Consider the following 12,479-nt stretch of genomic DNA (forward strand, 5'->3'; position numbering starts at 1 on the left):
GTAAGCTGATACTGACACCAGTACAATCTCAGTGACACCACTGTCTCCTCTTGTTGCTCATCACTGTGCAGCATCTTGTCGTGGGCTCGTCGCAGTAGATTTGTTTGCTGCAGGATGCGGATGAACTGTTCTGCCTTAACGTTCTTTTACAGCGGCACAAAGCCAAAACATACAACATCATATAAACTCATGAAAGACTTTGATCAGAGTGTTAAGGTGTCTTCATCTCGGATAGTTTTTTTCATGATTGAATGCTGTGACTCAAAAACAACTGTATTCTGTTTTCCTGTGACAATATATATATATATAAATATATATGTATATATATATTTATATATATATATATATATATATATATATATATATATATATATATATATATAGTATGTATTTTCTGTAACTTTGTAACATGGTGTATCCTTTATTTTCTATGTTACAATTGGTACTGTTCTCTGTTTTGTATGGTTAGTAAAAGACGCATTAACCTAGGGTGGTGTGTTTTATAATGCACTCAAAGCTACCGAGGACCTATTACCCTATGGGTATTTATAAAAAGGGAAAATATCAAAATGTACAGTAACATGAAGTCTAGTCACTTTTCTGTAAATAAAAGCACTGGAAACCGTGAGTGGTGACTGTTAAACTATCGCAGTTGAAACTGATGTGTATGTGGGAAAAATGTTGCCACATAAATAATTTCACAATTTAAAACAGTGAGTCTTCTTTGTGAAATTGTCTTCTTTTTTCCACAAACTCATGCACAAAAATGTCCAAATATTAACGCAATTCTGAACATATTATTGTATCTGTTTAATAATCATAATCAATGTCAGCACCGGAGCAATGTTTTGATTGATATTGATCTGTTAAGCCCTGCTCTTTCTATACTTTCTATGCTTACGACAGCCGTTGATTTAAAAAGGTTTTAATTGAATTATTTAAGGTAGATTTCACTAATTTGTCAAATTTGTTGACTTTAGAGCTACTGACGTGTTGCTTTTTGAAAATTCATCATTCCACTTTAGCCTCCCCTCAAATCTCCAGTTTACATTTTGATGTTGGAAAAGGAAAAACATGGTGAGGTCGTCTGAGCTGATCTTTACTTCTCTCTCCTTGCAGTGACAACACAGTGGGGGGTTAGGCCAGTACTACAAGGGCCACACTGCAGAAAGAATTACATTTCTATAGAGAGAATGTCCTGCTGTGCTGGGGTCATTGCACCTCAGTCCCGTAACCTTTGACCTCTGACCCCTGCCGAGGTTTGTATTTATTGGAACATAGATCCTCTGTGTTGTGTCTCTGCGAAATCCTGTAGGATTCACAGCCGAGACTTTGAATGCAGAAAACCTGAACGAAACACTATTGTGGTTTAATCACCTGACCCAAGTGTCAATATCAATATCCGCTGAAGATTTCAGAGGGAGATTGGTGATCCCGGGTGTGCACAAGGACATCACTGTCAGCTGAGAGAAACATGTGCTGCCAGACCAGTAGGTTTCATCTCTGTCGTCACCAAAACACTGCTTATACAGCGGTTGTAAAATAGTTGTGTACTTTAAAATCTATAATTTCTTTGTATGAAACCAAACCATCTGAAAATATAAGATTGTTATATCATTGGGAGTATTTATACATGGATAATGTAAACAATGTGTCAGTGGATGAATAAATACACCTATTAAAAATAAAAATAAATTCACATGCTCATTTTCCATCTTAAAATATTCCTGTTCTGGGTCATGAAGGGAAACTGACATGTGGGGGGGAAACAGACACGCTCACAGTTATCGGTAGTTTAGATTCTCCAATCCATGTGCATGTCTTCGGACCGCTGAAGGAAGATTACACAGACAAAGAGAAAACATGCAAACTCCACACAGAAACGTTAATGTGAGGCAGCTGCAGCCACCGTTTATCCTGGTCACATTTAATGACACGAAAAGTTGCACCGATTCACCTCAGCAAGACTCTTGGTAGAGAAGGTAGAGAAGTAGCTTGAGCAAGTCTGAGTCTGTGTATGAAAGCTGCCCAACTGTGGATCTGTAGCATCGCTCACGGTCATACACAATAAATCACTACATTTTCTGAATTCAGAAAACAATAAGACATTTCAGATTAATCTGAAGAATCTATCCACTGCCTCAAAAAAAACGGAAATAAGAAAACACTGATGGCAACACTTCAGCTATGTCAAAGTTAACCTTTTTATTTCATTAATAAATATCTTTTTATAGGCCACATAGTCAGTTTCACAGGGACGCCAGGCTGAACATATAGACGTAACATGTAACAACAACATGATATAGATTGAGAGTGAACAGGTCTGACAGTCAACACGAAGGCTTTTTGACACCAGAAGTAACTGCCAAACCTCCTAATAATAATATATAATATTCTGTGAAGGAATCACTGACTTTTAAATTGTCTCCTTCATTTCACAATGTGAGCCAGAAAGGAAAAACATATTTTCATGACAACTTCAGATTATTATGTTAGATACAATTTATGTTTTCTCTGCATGTTATTTGTCAGATTACAATATTGTACATTTTCTGCATTAATTATTATACCTGCATACTAATTCATTAATTGTCCTTTCCCATATTTATCTAATGTTTTTCACAACATCCCAAAACATAAATACCAATACCATCTATTATTACACATGCACAGACTACATGTCTTCTGGCTGGAAACGAGGCTCTGATTCAGATTTAATAAAAGTTGAGGATATTTGTGAGGTTAGTATTGCATTACATATGCAATATAATCACCAGACTACTGACTTAAGTATTTAGATACTTTTATATTATTTTCTAATAAAACTATATTCTTTAACTTCTCTCCACTGAACAAACCCAGTGGAGAGCAGGACAGCCCTGCCGGTGATGGAGACAGTCAGGGGAGTTTCCCTGTTGACAGCAGCAGACCTGACTGTCACACACACACACACACACACTAAGCTAGCCGGCCAGCTAGCTAGCTAGCTGTACAACACTCATTGGTCACGTCAAAACCAAGCTAACCATCCGTTTTCTTCAGGTATCCACCATGGATTTGAATAGTCTCTTGTCTCAGCTCGAAACTGCCAACGAAGAGGAAGTCGAGAAGCTTCTGCAGCAGTATAATCGAGAGGTGAGTCGCGGCTCTGCTCGTTTTTACGTCAACCAAAACAAACGGCGGTGCTAACGTTGGCTAGCTAGCTAAACAGCTAGCTTTGAGTTAGCTACTAGCTAGCCAACGAAGCTAAGATGTTAGCACTGCCATATAATATCTAATGTTGCATCGTTAAACATATCACAGCCAAACATATGAGTGAGGCAAACAGGACGTTGATACGTTGTTTATAACACCAACGTAGTGCTGATAATGCTAATGTTGCCTGCTCACACACCATGTTAGTGCACGTAGAGTTAAACAGTCATATTAGCAAACATGAGCTATATCTTGGAGGTCTCTGGGAAAGATTTGGCATTTATATCCGTTTCAGAGAGGCTGGGGTTTGTTTGTGATAAGGCGTGTTTAATATGTCTGTGACATGTCAGATAGTTGAGAGTTGTTTGGTGTCTACAATAAGTATCTTGTCTGTTTCAGAACAGGCACACCTTCACTTTTGACCAAAATGAAGAAACCCTGAGGAGTGTAAGTACTAGTTATCTGAGCAGTTGGTGATTCGATGATCGAGGTGGTCCACATATGTTGTAATCTGTAATCTTTTCACGCTGTGTCACCTCAGAAGCTGTGCCAGAGTGTGTTGACAGTACTTGGGAGGCAGGTGCAGCCCAGCTGTCAGAAGACATGTCTGGAGACACTCCGCATCCTGTCCAGAGACAAGCGTGTCCTCGGACCTGTTGCCACCAGGGAGGGCATGCTGATCCTGGGAGGGATGGCGGGGCTGCATGCTGGAGAGGAAGGAGGCGAAAACGAGAAAAGCTCTCAGGAAGACACCCAGTCAGAGGAGGAGGAGAGGGTGGTGGTGGAGGCCCTGAAGTGCCTATGCAATGTGGTGTACAACAGTCCTGCAGCTCAGCAGGTTAGTGTAGACGTCCAGCTGGCTCATGGCCTATGTGCCACCCTGCGTACGGCCCGCACATGGCACCACGAGGTGGGCCTGTTCACACTGCGCCTTCTCTTCCTGCTGTCTGCCCTGAGAGCTGATGTGAGAGGGGTTTTGAGGAGGGAACTGCATGCTGTGAGACTACTGACGGAGGCGCTGGAGCACACCCTGGATGTGCACTGGGTTGGTCCCTATGAAGCTGCACGTCCAGATCCGCAGGCCCTGCCGATGCCTGCTGAGGACAATGAGCGGGCAATGGAAGCGCTCAAAGCCTTGTTCAACCTCACACTGTCTGAGGCTGGTGGTGAGGTGAGTGTAAGTCTGTAGGAGTGTGTGATATTGCAGTAAACAGTTACGTCTTTCTGAGGAAGACACTCCCAGTTGTTCATAAAATACATTCATTCAACAATTCATTAGAAACCACAAACATGATTAGACATGTTTCACTCACCAAAATACCCTCCTCTTTTTTTTTCTGATTGGTGTTGTTCATGATGTAGTTAGCATGTAATAGTTTGTAGCTACAGCTGATTTTGGAAAGTCACTATCAAAGTTGGCAGTCTTGTCTAAGTATTTCAAATATTTCATGCAATTTGGACTCAAGGGGACACGTGACCGCAAAGGCTGCATCTGACCGTACTCGCTGTAAGTCCTCATGACACCAAGTTTAGTTCTTAGGCTCAAGTTTGACCCTGCCAATCCAAATCTTCCTCCTCCTCTTTTTGAATCTAGACTAAAAGCTTTGATCTCACTCTGTCTCTTTGCTCTCTTTAGACTTGCTGTGATGCCTCATTAAATTTTAAGGCAGCTATTTTTGTGGTTAGGCCTTTGCTTCCTCATTTCTGTCCTTGTAGCTCAAGGATTTACCTTTTTGCTTTGCTTTAGCTCTGAACAATGAAACTATCATCTTAGAATTCATGTGTTTGTACTTCCTTGATTTGATAGGAGGATGACCACCAGTTCAGACTCATCGCTGCCATCCTGCGTCATCTGTTGATGCTGAAGACTGAGACGGAGGAGAAAACAGAGGAAGCACACAGGTCTGCTCCTCACTGCTCTTAATATTTTTAATCTCTTTTAGTAAGCTCCACCGTGCACATTGAATGAAGGCGCTCTGCACTTTGCAACCTGTGAAAGGAAACACGTGATGTTCCTGTGTTTCATAGCTTACAGTATGTGAATGTGTGTCCTCACCTCTGTATTTGGTGATTATGTGTTTTACTGGAATGCTGCTGTTGAGCCAAGAGATTGGACAAACATCATTTGAAACTGATTTGCATAGAAAAGCACACACATTGACAAAATGCTCCCTCCACTAGCTTGTATCCATGTGCTCCACTGGAAAATCAACCTGCTGTAATTTGCATGTAAGCACCCCTCTGGACAAACACTGAGAGTCCACCAGGCAGCTGTGAGTGAGAGAAATTAAGACTGATAGCAGACTGCAGTGTCGTGGGAAAAACAGGTCAAACAGAGATGTTTCTTTGGACCCTTGTTGGGTGTTTTATCTGTTGTAATATTGCAGCAGCATGATGGTGATTTAATGCAGGAATGCCAAGAATCTGTGGCCATAGACTGAAATTTAAACAGTGTCATGTAGTGTCAAGTGACTGATGTGTCTCTTGACCTGTCAAGTCGGTGGCTGAACTGGTCATGGGAGTTTGGCCCTTTGACCAACATGACTTTGTTATAGTTTGTTTGAATGTGAGCGTGTGACAGAACTGGTTTAAATGGAACAGGGGAGTGTGAAAAGGGAAAGATGTTTTTATATAGAAAACAGCAAAATTACATTCATATGTTGTGTTAAACAGAAGGTTGGTTAATCTTATTTACATTTACAAAAGACATTTCACAAACATCCTCACTACAAGATTACATGACACACTCAGACACAATATTACTACAGTTGTCTTATTGGAGCAACACACTACTTGTTTCTGTTGGCAGTATTCACCATTTTCCTCCATCTGTTCTCTCCAGCTATCCCCAGACACTAGCTTTTTGTCTTTTCAAATTCATCATTTCAGAGGTCCTCTCTCCTCCAAAATATTTCTCATTACTTACTCGAATTGGCTATTGCAGGTCTTCTCAGACACAAGTAATGTAAACATCCAGACTAGACAAGTAGATAAACTTTGGAACAATTTGTCTCAGGCAAAATGTTCCAAAAAATGTTAATCTGTTAATCATCTTCTTCACTTCTTAAACCTCATTCAGACTTTGACCTCTTCAACCTCACAGGCAGTTCCAGCTCAGAAACTGATGATTTTATGTGTCCCTTTTATTTACTGTACCGTTAAATGTCCAAAACTTTGTAAAGATCAACGTCATTAAGAAATATTCTTCTTCTGTTATTATTATTCTCCAGCCATGCCATCAACCTGCTCAATAACCTGCCTGTGTCCTGCCTGGACAAGCTAATCGACGTGCCTGTCCAGGGAGGACTAGAGAAATATGGTGGTAAAAACATGGATGCAGTCCAGGTGTTGGTAGACTTCATGGAGAAAAGGATTGACAAGGTAAAGTTCATCCTCTGCAGCGGATACAGAGAGAACTGCCAGCATTGTTTACAAAAGGATTACTCGTCTGCAATATCTGTGTTGTTGATAGTTAATCTAAAACTGTGATATGTCCCAAAAAACTGGTAAGAATGTGGAAATGTACATTATAAATTTACCCCTGTTGTAATTGACACTACAGGACATAACAGAAAGAGCTTACATGCAAACTAAGATACATGCATTGCAAACATACAGTACGTACACTCACATGCAGCTAGCCGTGGTACACGTTGGGTGTGGCATTTTGCATTTATTTGATATGTGAAAGTAGTGCTGGACCTGGTAGCCCTCAGATCTGATTGGATCCTTTGCCTAGCAGAATTCAAATACACTCACAATGACATCATGCAAAGCTTTACTGCATGTCATTCAGTCTCATGTACCCATCCTGTCTTTACCTCATTGTCCTTCATGTTACCCACGAGTGCCCTCCTGATTAACATCTGTCCAGTGTTCCAGCTTGTGAAGTGTCTGTGGTTTGTTTCACTCCAAGCAGGGCTCCAACTACAAAGAGGGTTTGACTCCGGTGCTCAGCCTTTTGACTGAAGGATCCAGACACCACAGGGAGATCCGCATATACATCAAAGCTCAGGTACAGTAGCTGCCAACGAATTTACACAGATAATAATAATAATAATAATAATAATAAAGTATGTGACATTCCTGGTTGTGTTTGAGTTGCATTGAGTTGCTGCCCTGCTGGAAGTGTCTGAAGTCTCACAAGGGTTCTAACCAGATTTTAATTACCTTTTATAGCTATTTAATGAGGTGTGTGTTGTTAATCTGAAATATTTATAATCTCTGCATCTTCAGGTACTTCCCCCACTGAAAGATGTGAAGATCAGGCCGGAGATCGGCACCGCCGTCAGAAACAAGCTGGTTCGCCTTATGACACACGTTGACATGGGTGTGAAGCAGATGGCTGCAGAGTTTCTCTTTGTCCTCTGCAAAGAAAGCGGTGAGTGTGTGTGTGGGGGGGGGTATGTGAGGAAATATGAGACAGCAGGAATGATGTCTCTAGTTGGGTGCAATTGATGAATTAGTGCACTGCCAGATGTATGATGTCTGCATAACTACAACTACAGCACGGCTCATCCTCACACATGAACATTTATACGTTACTTCACAACCATGTGTATCTGTGGTGTCGTCTTGCAGTGGACAACCTGTTGAAGTACACTGGATATGGAAACGCAGCAGGACTGCTGGTGGCTCGAGGACTTCTTGCAGGAGGAAGAGGAGAGACGGAGTACTCTGAAGATGAAGACTCAGACACAGAGGAATACAAATCTGCAAAACCCTTGTGAGTGCTCTGGGCTCAGAATAAAGCTTTGGCAATTCATGTCAGCTGGTTTAATACATTATGTGTACGCATTGATAGCGTATGAATCCGTTTGCAGCTGTACATTAAGCTCACTCATCTGCTTGTTCCAGCATCAACCCCATCACTGGTCATGTGGAGGAGCCGATGCCGAACCCCATCGAAGAGATGACGGAGGAGCAGAAGGAGTACGAAGCCCAGAAACTTGTCAATATGTTTGACAAGTTGTCGAGGTGAACATACTAAACTAGAAAGGACTCAGAGAGCAAATAACTGCTGGGGGAGTGCAGAATCCTGTCAATTTGTTTTAGTAATAATACTGTAAATGCCCGACTTAGAATCTGTTGAAAATTCAATAGAAAGTTTGTTAAACTAAAAAAAATAAAAAATAAAAAATAAAAAAAAGGTTTTCAGATACCCTGCTAACTAAGAAACAAACAGAACAAACACGAAGATGCCACAGAGGTCAAATAATGAATTGTGTTCTTTTGCAAAGGCTCAACTAAGATGATTAACTTTTTCTGTTTGAACAACTGTTGCCTCCCCTGCTCAAATTATTCGTATTATTTATTGTTTCCTCTGCAAAGAGCCGTGCTGTGTTTGTGTTGACCTTTCCTTAGCGAGCAGAGGCTAACGTTAGTCAAGCACGATGCCTGTACAAAAGGTAACGGTGAGCTCGCTCCCTGCCAACCGATTCATCAAAGGAAGAATCTCTTGCCGTTAGCTTCAATTAGGCCTGGACTTCCAGCACGCTGCAGTATTCAGCTGGAGTAAAATGGAAGCTGCCGGCACGCCACCACAGCAGCATCATTACCGCCGCTCCGTTAATTATCACCTAATTGGCTCACACAGTCGGCTTGCCGGTCCCGGTTCCTTTATGTGCCACATTCAGGTTCTTAATAACACACGCGTCCTGACTTTATTCTTCTCATTCTGAGGAGCCGGTTGTTGGCCAGACAGGGAGTGGACAGAGACAGAGGCGCAACTAGACAAAGCAATTTGGGTGGAACGTGGACGACGTGAACACGGGTGAACAAATGTGCAGACATAAGAAAGCTGACCTCGTCATTGTGAAGGCCAAAGAGGGGGTTGAGCTGTAATGAGGCACGTGCGCCCAGAAGAGGAAGATTCCTTTCCTCTTTCTTCTCTTCCTCAGTGAAGGAGATGTGCTGATGACAGAGAGGTGCTTCCTCAGTACAGGCTCTAAGGAGATCGTTTGGAGCCCTGCAAGAATGTGCTCCCCTAACTGCTTAACTGGTCCTCCAATTAGCACATATTCTGCACCGCCACCCCCTCTTACATCTGCCAGACCCCCAGTCCTCTGTCACTGCTGAGGGAGAGAGGAGGGATTTTGTATGCTCTAATTGAAAGAGATGATGTTACATGTTTTTGTTTGTTTTGTCTTGTTAGTCCTCATTGTACCTGCTGACGTTGACCAATGATAAAAGGCTGTGGGCTGGTGGCGCCTCTCTGCAGGTTTCATCGTTGGAAAAGATGCCGAAATATTTTCAGATTTAACCACACCACACGTCTCCTCCGTCTCCATTTAAAGAACTTAACCTGTAGATTTTCCCAGGATAAGTTGAATTTAATTGCAGGAATCAGTGGGAATTACATGGCCATTTATATTTGAATCTCTTTCAAATGAATGCAAATGGGCCCTTTCTAAATCTTTGATGGATAATTCGCTGATAAATCATCTTAGAGGGAGTGGTGACACACAGTGCAGGTATAATTGGATTAGGATGAAGGGGCAGCCGTGGCTTTGAGGAGATTAGTCTGAGCGCTGATCCTGTAATTAAACTGCCACAGGAGAGGAGGGCAGAGAGGGAGAGAGGATGGCCAGACAGGGGCGAGTGTCCATGAGGGGGGGAGGGGGTTGTCGCGTAAGGGTCCTCGAGTTCTGAATGTAAGAGAGTAAAGATGTACAAGTGAAAGCCCTCTCAAGACTGTCTGTGGATACAAAGGGTCCTGAACAGAGTTGGGTTTTTCCACAAAGTTTGTGTACTTGACGATCTTCCTATCAAACTCCTCTCCATCTAACAACATCTGATGTTTTTCTTTTTGTGTCCACAGGCAGAACGTTATCCGGCCAATGGGGGTCAGGCCCGACGGGACGTTAGCACCTCTTGAAGAAACTCTCTGTGATCCACATGAGGACAACTCAGGATCAGACTCTGACTAGTGCACTGCCCATCAAGGCCAGGTTTTCCAGGCTAAGCTCACCGGGCCCCAACACATCTAAAGCTGTGTCCCATTTCAAGGACTGGGTCTTTCCAAGGTGGGTCCTTCAGAGGAGCTTGAACCTGGCTGAACTTGTGCCTCGGCCCTAAATGAGAGTCTACTGTCACAGGAACAGAGTGTAGAGCAGAAGTCAGTCTAAAGATCCGCATGCTGTCCTCATAACTCCCAATAAATCACACTCTATTAACTTAAATGGATTGGCAGATGTCAGTACAGTGCGTGGATCCACTCTCAGAGAAACCCAAACCAATCCGCTTTTCAACTCGTATTGCCAGGAAGTCGCCCTAAAGTGGTCGACAAAGTTAAAGTAGTAGTAACCGGGACAAGTATCTGAGTTAACATTACAATGTTTAACTGCAACAAACGAGGCACAACTGGCAAATAGTGTCTCAGGATAATATAATATATATATATATAGACATATAATTTCTATTTATCTGTAAGTTTCTGTCAGGCATCCATTATTTACACCCTGCAGTGTGACGGACGTATTCAGTCTAGAAATGTGATGATCCAGCCCTGAAGTGGGACACAGCTCAACATGTCACAGGAAACTCTAGAGGCCCCGTCGCAGCTGTGAGCCCTTCTCCAAAGTGGAACTTGATGTGTGGCAGAAAGACTCTGTAGTGGCACCATAATGCATAGGAGGCCTCCATTGTTGCTGTTGCACTGTCATCCTTTATTTTATTGCTCCCTAAGTTGAAAGAAAAGAGGTAATGATATAATTTTTGCTGGATCATGTGTATCTCACTGAAAGCACTGTTATGGTATGTTGAAAGTGTAATTGGGTCTGAATAATCATTCCTTCACCTGTGCTTTTTGTTTTTCACCTTTTTTAAGTTTATTTTTTCTGCTACATGATTTTGTCCACTCTTTGTATTTCTAGATTATTCAAGTACACATTATACACACACACACATTTAACCATGAAATCATTGCAAACTGTTGGCAGTTGAACCTAGCTCTTCTAAAATCATGGGGGCCTGTCCACTACGGACCACAGGATTAATGTATATTTAGTAATCAGGCAGCGTCAGTGTCGACTGTTTTAACTTGCAGCTCACAGTGAGTCTGTATTTGGTTGTGTAATTATAATGAATGTTGCACACCAGTAGTTAACTTTCTGAATTCAAGGCTGGTTGGCTTACTGTCCTGCCACTGAAGGGTGTTTTGGTTAAGAAGACGACTTCTTTTTATTTAAAATTAAGACTTTAAATGGAAAGATGCAGCATTTTCGAGAGCTGGACGAGAGTGAACAGATTGTTTCTGCCTGTTGTGGATTCTTGACAAAGAAATGTGCAAACTGCAATGATTGTTTCCTAATCCATGTTACTTTTGCCAAATCTGCATGATGTTAAATCAATTCTCAGTAATGTGATTTTTTTTTTTCTAGATTGAATTTTTTGCTAATTTTATATAAATGCACTAGTTTGGTGTACGTATAAGAGGAACAATATTTCTTTGTTGGTACAATTTAATGTAAAAGCTGCCACTTCTGAAATCAGCCGCATCGTCGACAGATTTGGCCCCTGAACTGAAATCTTGCTTTGGATTACTGATACATTTATTGTAAAAAAAAAACAAATTGCTGATTACAATCCAGAGAAACTGAATATTGCTTTAACCAGAGAACATGTGTCAGGAATATATTGAATCATCATGAGCACACTTTTCACCTGGCCTGTGAAACACTACTACTGCCTACTCACACACAGAAGAGCTCAGATTAGGAGAATATTTCAGTGACCTGGAGTCGGCTTCACACGGGCACAAACAGACCCGACTCAACATTATGAGTCGCCTTCCTGTATTTTCATGTGACTAATCAGATGTTTTAGGTCAGAAATACAGATGGTTTACAAATTAAAGGGAAAACCAATGTTAAGTGTCTTACTGAGGTGTTGGGCCACCACAAGCCTCAAGAACAAGTTTCCACAAGATTTTGATACTTATCAAACCATTCAGTGGCTGTTTATGTTTCTCCACTCATTTCTTCAGGGGTTTTCCATTTAATTTGTCTTTATCCATCTGTAGCTCACAGTTTGTTTGTTTTTTGTGCTCCCGTGTAAATGCCTTCTTTTTCCTCCACAATCATAGTGGGATAAATCAAAATTGCATGTTGATCACTTCTCCACCTGGAAAGAATATGTTATGGGAACAGTTTTGTTCTTTTTGCACATTCTTTACACACTGTAAATAGCACCACACTTATTTTGTGTAGCGAGGCTTCAACTGAAACATTAATAAACTGGAGAATAAGAATAGTTGTCATTTTTGGATCCATATTACAAAAACA

At 41.6% G+C, this 12,479-nt stretch overlaps 1 protein-coding gene across 2 annotated transcripts; it reads left to right on the plus strand.

Moving 5' to 3' along the window:
• The first annotated feature begins 2,970 nt into the window (after positions 1-2,970).
• ric8b (RIC8 guanine nucleotide exchange factor B) lies at positions 2,971-12,445 on the plus strand. Of its 2 annotated transcripts, none has more exons than XM_070906888.1 (10): positions 2,971-3,135; positions 3,595-3,642; positions 3,737-4,366; positions 5,003-5,097; positions 6,426-6,576; positions 7,112-7,210; positions 7,432-7,576; positions 7,777-7,921; positions 8,053-8,172; positions 10,016-12,445. In XM_070906888.1, exons 1-10 carry the CDS (start codon positions 3,052-3,054, stop codon positions 10,122-10,124), a joined length of 1,626 nt encoding a protein of 541 aa, XP_070762989.1. In that variant the 5' UTR covers positions 2,971-3,051; the 3' UTR covers positions 10,125-12,445. The 2 variants fall into 2 exon arrangements, with proteins under 2 accessions (XP_070762989.1, XP_070762990.1); XM_070906889.1 differs by having other exon boundaries at positions 7,115-7,210.
• Positions 12,446-12,479: the final 34 nt, after the last annotated feature.

Source organism: Enoplosus armatus, chromosome 6, assembly GCF_043641665.1.
Source record: "Enoplosus armatus isolate fEnoArm2 chromosome 6, fEnoArm2.hap1, whole genome shotgun sequence".
NCBI classification, from domain to species: Eukaryota; Metazoa; Chordata; class Actinopteri; order Centrarchiformes; family Enoplosidae; genus Enoplosus; species Enoplosus armatus.

Bases quoted from the DNA above. Each gene is read 5' to 3' on its own strand.
- ric8b (XM_070906888.1), top strand. From the start codon at position 3,052: ATGGATTTGAATAGTCTCTTGTCTCAGCTCGAAACTGCCAACGAAGAG. The intron at 3,643-3,736 runs GTAAGTACTAGT...GTGTCACCTCAG, and splicing joins ATGAAGAAACCCTGAGGAGT to AAGCTGTGCCAGAGTGTGTT. The intron at 7,211-7,431 runs GTACAGTAGCTG...CTGCATCTTCAG, and splicing joins GCATATACATCAAAGCTCAG to GTACTTCCCCCACTGAAAGA.